This window comes from Podarcis erhardii (assembly GCF_964252035.2).
Source record: "Podarcis erhardii genome assembly, chromosome: 15".
Lineage (NCBI taxonomy): Eukaryota > Metazoa > Chordata > Lepidosauria > Squamata > Lacertidae > Podarcis > Podarcis erhardii.
Window position 1 is genome coordinate 23247955 of NC_138505.1, and position 13614 is coordinate 23261568.

General features: G+C 48.1%; 1 protein-coding gene across 1 annotated transcript; it reads left to right on the forward strand.

Moving 5' to 3' along the window:
* The first annotated feature begins 5213 nt into the window (after positions 1 to 5213).
* Positions 5214 to 13075, forward strand: LOC309330443 (leukemia inhibitory factor-like). Its single transcript, XM_081842126.1, has 3 exons — positions 5214 to 5364; positions 7833 to 7987; positions 11248 to 13075. The coding sequence occupies exons 1-3, from the start codon at positions 5328 to 5330 to the stop codon at positions 11728 to 11730; spliced, it is 675 nt and encodes a 224-aa protein (XP_081698252.1). The 5' UTR covers positions 5214 to 5327; the 3' UTR covers positions 11731 to 13075.
* The last annotated feature ends 539 nt before the right edge of the window (positions 13076 to 13614 follow it).

Below are 13614 nucleotides of genomic sequence, written 5' to 3' on the forward strand. Positions count from 1 at the left end.
TATGCAGGATGGACCCTATGACAAAGCATTTCAGAAGCGCATGCAAGCAGATGCGCAAGTAACGGACTAGGAACATTCCTGAGAAGAAGCAGGCTGTTGCTTAGACGCAACCACAATAAGTGATGACGTAGGAGCAGAGGAAGCTGTTGCCAGCCTTCCATAGAGGCCCAAAGGAAATGCTAATAATTATTTCAGATTGACACCGGAGCACAAAGTATCTCCATTCCTGAGAGGAAATACAGTTGTACCTTGATTTTCAAACAGCTTAGTTCTCGAACGTTTTGGCTCCCAAATGCCACAAACCTAGAAGTGACGGTTCCGGTTTACGAACTGTTTTTGGAAGCAGAACGTCCAACAGGGCTTCTGATTGGTTGCAGGAGCTTCCTGCAGCCAGTCAGAAGACACGTTTTGGTTTCTGAACATTTTGAAAGTCGAATGGACTCCTGGAACGGTTTCCAGGGTACAACTCTACAAAAGAATACCCTAGACCCTAAGAAAATGATTCAAGGCAATTGATGACATCTTACCTGAGCTTTTCCGCAAGGTCCCAGCAGTATAAAAATATAACATTAAAATAATAATTATAATGATTAATTGAATTTATTTTTATTACATTTTTGCCATGGTAAGTCACTTTGACAGAAAACATGCATACATATAGGAGAAAATACATTAAAACTCTCCAGGGAAACATCCCACCAAAATTGCTCTGCCCCCTCAAAATGGGGGGGGGGCTGAACCCCATCCCAGTGGACATTGGCGGGGGGACATCGAGGCCTCAGCCTCATAGAGTTGGCGTGCCTGCAAGAGGGTCAGTGGGGAAGTAGGTACAGTGGTGCCTCGCAAGACGAAAAGAATCTGTTCCGCGATTCTCTTCGTCTAGCGGTTTTTTCGTCTTGCGAAGCAAGCCCATTGACAGCTTAGCGGATTAGCGCTATTAGCGGTCTAGCGGCTTTTAGCGATCAGCTGTTAAGCGGCTTATCGGAAGAGCTGATAAGCGGCTTAGCGGCTTAGGAAAGGGGGGGGAGCGGGAAAAAAATGCGGGAACTCGCAAGATTTTTTCGTCTTGCGAAGCAACCCCATAGAGAAATTTGTTTAGCGAAGCGCCTCCAAAACGGAAAACCCTTTCGTCTAGCGGGTTTTCCGTCTTGCGAGGCGTTCGTCTTGTGGGGCACCACTGTATTTTATATTTGAGAGCTCAAGTCGTTTGGGGGCTTTAAACACAAACCTGAGCACCTTAAATTGGGCTCCAAGGGAGCTGCTTTAGAAATTCTACAAGGGAACCTCAGCGAACAGTCAGTCAAAGTTGCATTGGCCATATCAATGAAGCTAGGAATGCAGGAAGCTTCTATGAACTAGGTCAGATTGTCCACCCTAGCCCTGGCACTATCTAATCCAGCAGTGGTTCTCCTTCAGGCAGGTGGGCGGGGGAAAAATATTTTTCCCCAATCCTCCTTTTAAGTGTTGGATGCCAAAGGTTGAAGCTGGAATCCTTGGCATGTAAGCTCTTGCTTTGGCATTGTGCTGTAGTCCTTCTCATTAGCAAGATGAAGAAGGAGTGCCCCCCCCCCCCGGGATGGCAATAGAGGGCAACTGTCAAAAATGCTGCAGAAATGCAATCTCTGTGTGGTAGATAAGCCAGCTATGTCAATATCAGCCCTCGAAAGACCCTGCAGTCATTAAACGTGACAAAAATCTAATCACAAAGCATCAAAGGGGGTCGTGGTGACTTGCTTGAGGCATAGTTGGGTGCTCCCAGACTGAGCCTGCTGGAAAAAATGATGATCCCTTGTGGAAAAATAGTCTATTGTCTCATGCTAAGGGACTATGGGTTAAACCACAGAGCCTAGGACTTGCTGATCAGAAGGTAGCCGGTTCGAATCCCCACGACGGGGTGAGCTCCCGTTGCTCGGTCCCTGCTCCTACCAACCTAGCAGTTCAAAAGCACGTCAAAGTGCAAGTAGATAAATAGGTACCACTCCGGCGGGAAGGTAAACGGTGTTTCCGTGCGCTGCTCTGGTTCACCAGAAGCGGCTTAGTCATGCTGGTCACATGACCCGGAAGCTGTACGCTGGCTCCCTCGGCCGGTAAAGCGAGATGAGCGCCGCAACCCCAGAGTTGGTTACGACTGGACCTAACGGTCAGGGGTCCCTATTACTATTACCTAAGTGATTGTTGGGAAACAAAACTGCCAATATCATAAGGCCCTTATACAAATCTACGGTACATCGTACAAATCTCTGGTGAGTTCCGGCAGCCGCCCTTCAAAAAGGACACTGGAGGTGGAAAATGATGGAGGAACGAAAAGTTGTAGCATTGGGGATTCATTTAGTCTAGAAAAAAGGTGATTAAAACATGACATGATAGAAGTTTATAAAATTATGTATGCCTGGTATGAAGAAAGTGGGTAGAGACGTTTTTCTCCCTCTCTCAAAACACTGCATGGCCAATGATCAGGGATGACAGGAGGAGAAATGAGAAAATGTCCCAATTCCAATTTCTCTCAGTTTCTCATTCCCCCCAGTCTTAAGTTTAGCTCTCCAGATGCCCATATCAGTTTGCAAAGCAATTTCCCCAAATAGAACAGATTTTTTTTGGTATGTTCTTTTCATTAATATATGCATTTTAATGTGCATTCTACCCAACTGTATGCATTTTTTGTACACATGACTTGGCTGGAGAGCTAACTGCGTAGCAAAATTTGGAGAGGTTGCAATATTTAGAAGATGGCTGCGTTTCAGCTTGCAACAGTGTTCTGCACGTTTAAAAGGTTCGCTTTCGAGGGGGGAGTTGTACTCCAGAACATCTGGAAGGCACTAGGTTGGAGAAGTCTAAATCTACAAAAAAAAGACACAAAAGGAAAATGGGTTGGGAGGGAGGAGGAAATGAGCAAGCTCAGGTACAAAATCAAAGCTGCAAGGTCTTCTATGAGCACCTGGGGAGGAAAAGGTCAGGAGAGGAGGGGAGTCAAATGCTGTTGTTCCCTCTATTGTGTCAATGTAGTGGCTTTCCATCCCATATATGCCAAGCCAGCAAAACGATGCCCCGATAGATAAAAGAACTGTTTGCCATTGTGGCAGGGTTGTCAGAAATTTCATCAGTATATAGACGGCTGCCTAGTCAGAATGGAAACAGACCACAAACCGCCAGGGAGTCTTTTCGTTGCATCTCTCACCTCAGCTTTACCAAGTCTCCCAGTGTGAGATTCTGAAACTGCATAGAACCAGTCCATGAGTCAAAACAACTGTTTGGAAAAGAGATCCCGACAGCAGATTTGCTGTCTTGCAGTTTTTAAGAAACTGGACCAGTGGAGGAGGAACACCTACCTGCTTCCGCCATCAGGCTGGTGGAAATGTCAAAGCAGACAGTAGCGTTGCACTCATTTTCCCACAGTACAGGCAGGAAAGCTCATGCAGAGGCAATGGAGGAGGACTCCAGATGACCTGAAGGCAGCCCTGTTTAGGGAAGCTTTTAATGTTTGATGCATTACTGTATTTTAATATTTTGTTGGGAGCTGCCCAGAGTGGCAGCCAGATGGGTGGGGTATAAATAAATTATTATTATTATTATTATTATTATTAAGCATCCATCCTCATTTGTTTGCAGGGAGATTAGATGAAGTTAGCTAGTTAATGTGCATTCACTCTGGTTTGTTTGCAGGGAGGCTAGCCAAACATTGTGTCAAAGCAAGTGTCACCCTACACTTCCCAGTGCATAAAAACTTTAAGAAGAGCCTGCCGGATCAGCCCAATGGCCCATCTAATCTAAGCATCCTGTTCTCACAGTGGCCAACCGGATGCCTGTAGGAAACCCGCAAGCGGGACCCGAACAGAAGAACTTTCTCTGCTCCTGTGATCGCCATCAACTGGTATTTAGAAGCATTATTGCCTCCAACCATGGAGGGAGACCATAGCCATCATGACTAGTAAAGGTAAAGGGACCCCTGACCATTAGGTCTAGTCATGGCCGACTCTGGGGTTGCGGCACTCATCTTGCTTTACTGGCCAAGGGAGCCGCCATACAGCTTCCGGGTCATATGGCCAGCATGACTAAGCCGCTTCTGGCGAACCAGAGCAGCACACAGAAACACCGTTTACCTTCCCGCCGGAGCGCTACCTATTTATCTACTTGCACTTTGACGGTCTTTCGAACTGCTAGGTTGGCAGGAGCGGGGACCGAGCAATGGGAGCTCACCCCGTTGCAGGGATTCGAACCGCCGACCTTCTGATCGGCAAGTCCTAGGCTCTGTGGTTTAACCCACAGCGCCACCCGCGATCATGACTAGTAGCCACAATCAATAGCCTTATCTTCTTCCATGATTTAGTTGAAAACCATTCAAGTTGGTGGCCAACAGCAGACAGAGAGACGAGCTCAGTCTGACTCCTTACTTTTCTCTGAACTGTTTCCCTTCAAGTTGATTATTCTAAGAACTTAAGAACTGGGGTCCGAGTTCCTTGTTTTCCTCTCTTCTCCCTTTTTCCTTTTGTGTCAGTTTTTTAGACTGTGGGCCTTTAGGCAGGGACTGCCTTGTTTGTTACTGATCTAATGTAAAACTGCTACAGGAGCCTTTTGGGCTGAATGGCAGGGTAGAAATACTTTAAAATAAGTAAGAACTGTCTATTTGTTGTGGTCTGTTACCACTTTGAGACGATGCGACTATAAATAACGCATGCAAGTGCTGTAATAAATCACACCGAGTCTATATTTGATAATATAGTGGGTAAGTTGAGCTTAGACAATGGGTCTCAATACAGTGCTTTTTGGACTACAATTTCCATCAGCCTCAGCTAGCATGGCTGTTATGATGGGCGCTATAGTCTAAATTTGACATGCTGGCTGGGATGATGGGAATAGCTGCCCCAAACATTTGGGCCCTAGGTTGGCAAAGGTCAACCACTGCTTTGAGTTATAACCGCCTGCCCACCCCCCTGGTTTTGACACCAAATCATTGGATCCCTGCTACCATGAAAAGTGGGGTTGGGTAACCCAGTTAGACACTGGCAAGATAACTTGTCTTGGGTGGCTGGCACCCAGGAAACACGATGACCTCGAGGAACTTAATTCGAAGACCCGGGTGCAGGATGTGTTTCCTGTGGGAGACCGCACATTGAGAGACTCATTGAGGCTGGTCCACGGCGCTTCTTCTTTTTCTCATGTTTTTTTCTCTTCTTCTCTTTTCTTTCCACCACGCAATGTCACACCCTGAAAGCAGAGTTTGGCTAATCAGCAAGCAGGGTGGGGTTGGGAGGAAGAATCAACTTCCACCTTCATTGAGCCATTCGTGAAGGAAGCAGCGGCTGGCTGAACAACCCCGTGGCGGTCTGAGCATGGTGTTGAAGCCCCGGGTGATTGCCGTTTGTCTCGGTACGTGGTGAATCTCGCTCTCTCCTTCCTTTTGCCTAGGATGCTGGCCTATTCTGTGTCTTCTCTTTTCCCTGCTCTTCTTCAAGTTCCTCTTTCCATGTGTGCTACTCACTTCTAACAGTTATTTTGTGTTGGTTTGTTAATGAGGTGACAAGACAGAACTAGGCAGATAAATGGAATGGCTGAAGTACAGAGGGTTGTAAGCCAAAGCTGGTCCTGCACAGAGCAGACCCGCTGATATTAATGGGCCTAGGTTAGCCATGTCCATTAATTTCAATGGGTCTACTCTGAGTAGGACTGGCATGGGGTACTGCATTGTTTTGTTCCCAGCATCTGGTCTGCTCCTCTGTGTGTCGTGACTGTTTACCTCTAAGACGCTAGAAACAGAATCCATGGGGAACCAGCACTGCGCCCAGCTTTTGGACACACCTTGAGCTCCCTTCCCCAACCTGGTGCCCTCTAGATGTTTCGGACCACAACTCCCATCAACCACAGCCAGCAATGCAGATATATATATATGGAAGCTCAGCGTTTTCACACCCACAAGTGCCCAATCAGACAAATAGCAGCTCTCTAGGGTTTTAGGTGCAGAGAGGGGGACCTTCTGCATGCAGAGGTATTTAAAGCGCATTTCTCCCACCCCACAGAGAATCCTGAGAACTGTAGTTCTGGGAATTCTAGCTCTGTGAGGGTAAACTATAATGCCTGGGAGTCTTTTGGGGCAGTTGCGTGCTTTAAATCTATGCTATGTATGCCGCCACTGTTTTTAATTGCCACTTTAGCTTTATTTGCAAGCGCAAATTATTCCAGTAGAACAATCAGTATGTGTGTTACATGTATATTACACACATGTACACACACACACACACACACACACACACACACAAGTGTGGTGTAGTGGTTAGAGCATTGGACGGGGACCTGAAACTCACTTGGTCCAACACTCACTCTCAGCCTAACCTACCTCACAGGGTTGTTGTTTGGATAAAATAAAGGGAGGAGGAGAACAACTGTGTACATAGCCTTGATCTCCTTGGAGGAAAGGTGGAATATAAAAGGAATATGTATACATACAGCACATACATGTAATATTTACATACATACATACAACATGCACCCACCAACACACATCTTGAGACCTTAACCCATTATTCCTTTGAGGAGAAATGACAACCTGCTTTAGAAATATCTAATGACCCCTAGCAGTGAGCCAGAAAGAAACTCTTATGCAGTGGTTTTCAACCAGTGTGCCATGGCACCCTAGGGCGCTTTGAAGGATGGTCAGGAGTGCCGCAGGCAACACTAGCCTCTGTCCTTTTTCTTCCCTCCCTCCTCTGATGCCCTCTCGTGTCCCCAAAGGCTTGCACGACTCTTCCTTGCAGCAGCCCTGGCTACAAACTCTCCAGGAAAATGGTGCCTCGGGGGCTGGTTCCCAGGAGCTGAGATGGCCTTGGAATAAGCAAGCAAGAGGGCAAGGGAGCCCAGCCAGCCAGTCCGCCAGCCCTTGCTGTCGGGAATGGATAGACAAGTGGGAGACCGGGCAGGCAGGTGCTGTGCTGGCTTTTCTTGCCCTGGCAAGTCCTGCCTGGGAGCTGAATGCCCGGTGCTGAAGGGGAGCCTTTCTGCCATGCAGGCCTTGGCAGCGCCTGCTGCTGCCACTGCTGCCTCCCAAGGTAAGGTGCTGGCCTCATGTTCACCTTTGCCCAGTCTCCTTTGGGCCACTAAGGCTGGGGGCATCCTCTTCCCAGGCCCCTGTGGAGCAGTGTGAGGAGGCACTGCTCTTTGGGGCAGAGTGGGAGATTAGCTCAGAGACCAGTGGCAGTGGCGGCAGCTGCCCAGAGGACTCCCAAGGAGAGGGGAGAAGAGAGGAGGCTGAGGGAACGCTCCATGGGTTGAGGGGCTGCAGGCAAGGGGTGACAAAACTGGGATCCTGAGCCCCATAGGGGTGCCGCAGAAAGGTCAAGGGAGCCGTGGACTCAAAAAGGTTGAAAGCCTCTGCTCTTGTGGATAAATTCAAAAGATTGCTTGGATGCTGTTGTGCCCATGGAGGAACAATGCTTGCCTGATTATTTTTAATGGCAAAATCTTCTAAATTTTGTGCAAAATGCATTTCCATATACAGTGGTACCTCAGGTGAAGTACTTAATTCGTTCCAGAGGTCTGCTCTTAACCTGAAACTGTTCTGAACCTGAAGCACCACTTTAGCTAATGGGGCCTCCTGCTGCTGCCGCGCCGCCAGAGCACAATTTCTGTTCTCATCCTGAAGCAAAGTTCTTAACCTGAAGCACTATTTCTGGGTTAGCGGAGTCTGTAACCTGAAGCGTATGTAACCTGAAGCGTATGTAACCCGAGGTACCACTGTATCGTTGAATGACTCGCAAGCCTGCTTGCCTTGGGACTTCAGAGACAGCCGTCTTCCGTGGACCCTGCCTGTCTCACTTGCTCCTTGTCTCTATCTTCTCATCCAGTCGTGGTGACCCCACTCCTTCTTCTGGGTGTGACGCCGGTGAATCCCAGCTCCAGCTCCTGTCAACTCTGCTTTGCTGGTTCAGACACCCTCCTCCAAACAAAGCGACTGGTTATGTCGATGAGGAGGCCTGCCCGGAAACTCTACAAGTCGTATGTAAGTAAACTGGGATTGATTCACTCGGACATCCTACAAGGGGTCTAACAGAGCAGTGCCTACTCGGAAGTAGGGGTGTAAGAAGGAATCACTTGCTATCCTACCCCTACATTCCTCACATACAACTCTGTTTACATTCTGTTGCAGTTTGCCTTCTGCAAAAAAACGATGTTATCTGCTCTGCTGTGGCGGAATTACATAATTTAGATCATTTGTGTGCTCAGTTAGTTACATAAGATACACCTCTTTACCCTGACTTACGACACTTGAGATGGATATTTTTAGAACCCACTTCATTTCTGGTGTTGTAAGTTGTTTTCAACATGCAGTTTTAGTTGTTGGGCTTCAGGGTGAAGGGCAGGCTGTTAATATTATTCTTAATTATTATTCAGTATAGTGGGTCATCTTCTAATTTTGCACGAAACACATTTCTGTATGCCATTGAACGGCTCCAAGCTGTCTTCCATTACCATAATAATAATAATAATGATGATGATGATGATGATGATGATGTCATTAAGTTATTCCACCACATCAATTTCAGTGCCAACGAAACAATGCAAGTGTGTTGGTGGTGAGGAATGTAATCAAAAACATCTTGTTTGCGGATTGAAACCAAACCGTAGCAATTTCCACTCCCTGTTTCCATCAGAATTTCCCCACACCCCTCTTCAGAAGTCAGTCCTACTGAATTCAGTGGGGCTTACTCCCAGATAAACGGGGTTAGGACTGCAGTCCAAATCACAGTTCCCCAGTCTGGTGCCCTTCAGATGCTCTGCACTTCCAGAAAAGCACCAGAAAGAAACATTTCTTTGGCAACCAATAATACAGGTAGCTGGGCTTTATTTCAACCCTGCGGACAGGATACTGGGTTGTAGTCAATGTTAGTCCCCCTCTGAGTAGACCCATTGAAATTAACAATATTGACAGACATAGGTACATTAATTCCAATGGGTTTGCTCCAAGTAGGACTAGCATTGGTTACAACCCACTGGAGGCTGCAGGCCAGAACATACAAATCAGAGGAGAATGGATTAGGAGGAGCAAGAAGCCACTACTGTTGCCCTCCAGAATCTGCCGCCAGAGGCAGTTGGCTCACTTTGCCTAAGGATAGGGCCGGCCCTGCTACTTCTGTTCACTTGCATGCCCGCACAAACCTGTCAACGTATGCAACCCACACTTGTGTTTTGACACAAATCTGCGGGACAGCCTGGCACAGAAGGTCACATTCTGTCACACCACAACAGGAAGTTGCTATTCTATGACATACTTCCTACTGCCCTTCCTGTTTGCCTGTTGCTGCTGCTCATTCCAGCAACCCCAGTGGTAGAGAAATCCTGCCCTCTTCAGATTTTTTTTGCTTTGCCCTACATTTTGGCGATATCAGCTGTTTGAATCAGTGAGGGCTGGCGCCCAGTGGGATTGGTGTAGGTAGGAAGACAGCACAGCCAACAGCAGGTGGCGACAGAGCTAACGACAGGTGGAGCCAACTAATTCTAGTTTTGCCCCCCACTGAGGACTCAGCTATACCGCTTCAAATAAAACGTTTTAAGCGTGTTTGGAGTGCAGTATACAATGTGACACCAGATGGCGATGGTGAGCCGTATGGAAAATTCAATGTATTTTTAAAAAGAGCATTTTCAGAACAGTTTTTATCTGTGTGTAGATTCCACCTGAGTCCTACAAGGGCAACCCTGAGACTAAGGCCACATTCAAAAGCACTATGATACCACTCAGACAGACACAGCTTCCTCCAGAGGATTCTGGGAACTGTAGTTTATCAAGGGCAGGGCCAGCTGAAGACATTTTGCTGCTTAAAGGAAAAGAGAAAATCTGCCACTGCCGCCTATATCTCTGCTGCCACCTGAGGTGACTCTAAGTGGCCCAGGAAAGCCCTGGCGCATTGACGGTAGTAGGGGAGAGAAAAGGAGGCTGGAGGGGAGTCAGCGGTACTGGCCTTACTCTTGCCAGGTGACAGCGAATGACACGCTCCTCTGAGGGCCTTCAGGGCAGCAGAACAGGAGAAAACGAATCTAGACAGTGGCTACAGAGGCTCCTCAGATCTGCTGTACACCCAGCTGTTCCTAGCCTGCCGCCTGAGGCAACTGCCTCAGCCGGGCTAATAGGTGGGCCGGCCTTGGTGAAGGATGATTAAAGTTGCTGGGGGACCCATATTCCCTTCCCAGAGCTACAATCCAGAGTGATTTAACAATCAGTCCCTCTTCACAGGGAACTCTGGGAATTGTAGATCTGAGAGGGGGACAGGGAGCTTTCTAACAACTCTCAGCACCCTTAACAAACTACAGGTCCCAACCCCCTGGATTGGTTGCAAATAAGCAGGCAGATAGTTGGGTGCTGGCTGAGGGCAGACTGAAGTTGAGAGGGCAAGCACCCTATTTGCCCTAATAGAATAGAATTATAGAATTGGAAGGCACCCAGAGGGTTATCGAGTCCAATCCCTTGCACGGCGGTATCTTTTGTCAAATGTGGGGCTCGAACCCAAAACCCTGAGATTAAGGGTCTCACGCTCTACTGGCCGAGCGATCCACAGGGCTAGACCAGCCTCTGTTGGTTTGAATTAAAAGACATACGACAAAAATGACTTTTTGAACTTTTTTATTTTGACTTTTTGTTATAAGCAAAAGCATGTAGGCACCGAAAAAGCAGGTAGGTAACAAAGAAAATGGGACCCGGGTGGCGCTGTGGGTTAAACCACAGAGCCTAGGGCTTGCTGATCAGAAGGTCGGTGGTTCGAATCCCTGCAACGGGGTGAGCTCCCGTTGCTCGGTCCCTGCTCCTGCCAACCTAGCAGTTCGAAAGATCGTCAAAGTACAAGTAGATAAATAGGTACCACTCTAGCGGGAAGGTAAACGGCGTTTCCGTGCACTGCCCTGGTTTGCCAGAAGCGGCTTAGTCATGCTGGCCACATGACCTGGAAGCTGTACGCCGGCTCCCTTGGCCAATGAAGCGAGATGAGCGCCACAACCCCAGAGTCAGCCACAACTGGACTTAATGGTCAGGGGTCCCTTTACCTCTAACAAAGAAAAAGCAACGCAGAGTTGCAGAATGAAATATAACAGCAGCAAACCTGTGTGCCAAATTACAATAATACTTCACTGAATATCAGGTGGGATTTAAATACCCCCACCATAGTGAAGAACAGGAAGTCAAAGGGATATTGGAAGATAATATATTCAAAGAAGCGAAGCCAGTCTTCATCAATATGCCAATAATTGACATGCCTCTGATTTTGTCTCTAGTTGACCCATATGGGCTTGATGCAAGATGCGGACCAGCTTTGCAGCACGACGCCAGTTCCCTGGTTCCCAGATAGCAATATTGCTAGGAAACCACAGAATCTTATGCTGCAGGCATTGTACAGGACAGCACTCTGTTTGAAAGACTCCCTCTTGCTCATCAGAGAGCAGCAAAGCAGACTGACTGGTCCCCATGAGGTGTTGCACAGCCAATTGGAAAAAGCCCAGCAGCAAGTGAGCGGCCTGGTCACCAATACTCAGTGCACCCTCTGCCTGCAGGGCCTGACTCTGCCCGCCGTCACCCTCCCAGCGAGACCCACGGACCCATCGGCCTTCCAGCAAAAGATTGACGGCTGCCGGGTGCTCCAGAACTACTCCAAGCTGATTGGTGGCTTGGCAAAGGCCTTCAGAAAGCACCTAGCTAAAGGGAAAGGGGCAGAGCGTCAGAAAACGAGAAACAGGACTAAGCCGGTTGCAGCTTTCTGACTGACTCATCAAAAGCGTGTTCTTTTTCAAAAAGGAAAAGAAACATGGAATTTCATCAGCCTCCCCCGAAAGACAATAATAACTCAGAAGGCATCTGCGTGCAAGACCAGCCCAAATGCAGAAGCGGTGCCCTCAAGACATGAAGAGGCCTTTGGGTGACATGTTTCAAAACACAGATTATGGCCCTTTGTTGCTGACTTAGGGACACAGTGGACTGCCTTATAGCGCAGGCCACCTAGCTCAGTATTGTCTACACTGACTGCCAGCAGCTCTGCAGTGTCTCAGACTAGGTCTCTCCCAACTTTACCTGAAGATGGTGGGGACTGAACCTGGCGTCCTCTCCATGGGGGGCAGATGCTCTAACCACTGAGCTAGGGCGCTTGTTCTTCAGTCTTGCCTCACAGCTTTTGTTTCCTGTCTCCAGGCTCTGCGCAGTACAGGCTGCTGCCAGGCCTGATATCCAGAATTCAAGAAGAGTGGAACAGAAGGCAGCATTAAGAAGAGGAACGATATAGGGGCAGAGATTTGCTGCCTTTTGCTCAGCTGGCACTTTGCACAAAGGGGCCTCCTATATTTCCTGCTGAGGAAACGTGTGTGTCGCCGACACAGAATGTACTTTGCACAAGGACAGGGACACTCTGGCCTTGGGAACTTTGCACATGGACAGGAACACTTTTCTCTTGTTTGGTATGCTACACTTTGAAACGATATCATCTATACACATGGGCGTAGCCAGGATTTTTGTTAGGGGGCAGGCTTTTGTTAGGGGTGGGCAGAACCTCAGATTTGTAATTTTTATTGATTATGGGGGGGCAGCTGAATTAGGGAGCGAGATAAGATTGCACAAATTATAAAATAGGGGGGGGGGCAGCTGAATTAGCATTTGAAGGGCTGTTGCTGTTTTGATTGCAGCAATAGATCCCTGGGAAGGATCCACTTCAGAGGTTACTCCAGGGCATCAGCAGAGGCCAGCTGAGGATGGCTGTCCATCATAGCCCAATGATTTTCCCGCAGTGATTCAATATCCCCTACCTGACTAAATCGCTGCATGTTGCAGAAGGAGCAGAAGCCCCACAGCCGACAGCATGTGATTTTGACAGGCAAATGCTCTCTTCCCTTTGCTAGGCAGAAGTTGTTTCTGTGATCTAAAGGGGGGGGGGGGTGAGCAGGACTCACCCATTCACCTGTTTACTTTTTACTTCCAATCCAAGTTGTGGCTTTCCCATGGGAACGAAACGGCAGCTAGTCGTAGAACCACAGAAAACTGTAGGGCTGGAAGGGGACCTAAAGGATGGTCTGGTCCAACCCTCTGCAATGCAGAAGAGAGAAAGGAAATGGGCTACATTTGCCCCCCCCCGCAAAAAAAGGCCCATGGTTGCAGGTGACCCATGTGCCCTCTTTGGACCATGTCTCAGGCTGCAGTCAAATTGCAGAAAACTGAGCCAGCTTTCATTTGCATGGTCCCTCCTCTTCATCTGCATAACTCCACCCCCGGGTTCTATTTTCCTGGTATGTCACTGGACCGTGGAATCTATACCTTTCAGGAGGTAGATGATGCTGGGAGTTGCCTGTGGCATATTTACAAGAGGGGGATTTTCCCAGTGTAGAGCCACTGCCTGGGGGAAAAGTTTTCAGCACTAAGCCTCAATGAATCTGTCTTGCCTGCAGCAAATTACTTGTAGCCACGGCTTTACTCAGGGTGACTCCCCGATGAGGAATGTTTGCAGTGCTTGGGAATTTTCAGTTCTGAGAAAAGGCAAGTCGGAGGTGACATAATAGGCATTTAGAAAATTCTGCAAGAAAGTAGACAGAGAAAAGAAGTATTTCCCCTGGCCTCGAACTCATGGACAACCGGTGAAGCTGAGTGTTGGGGAGATTCTGGAC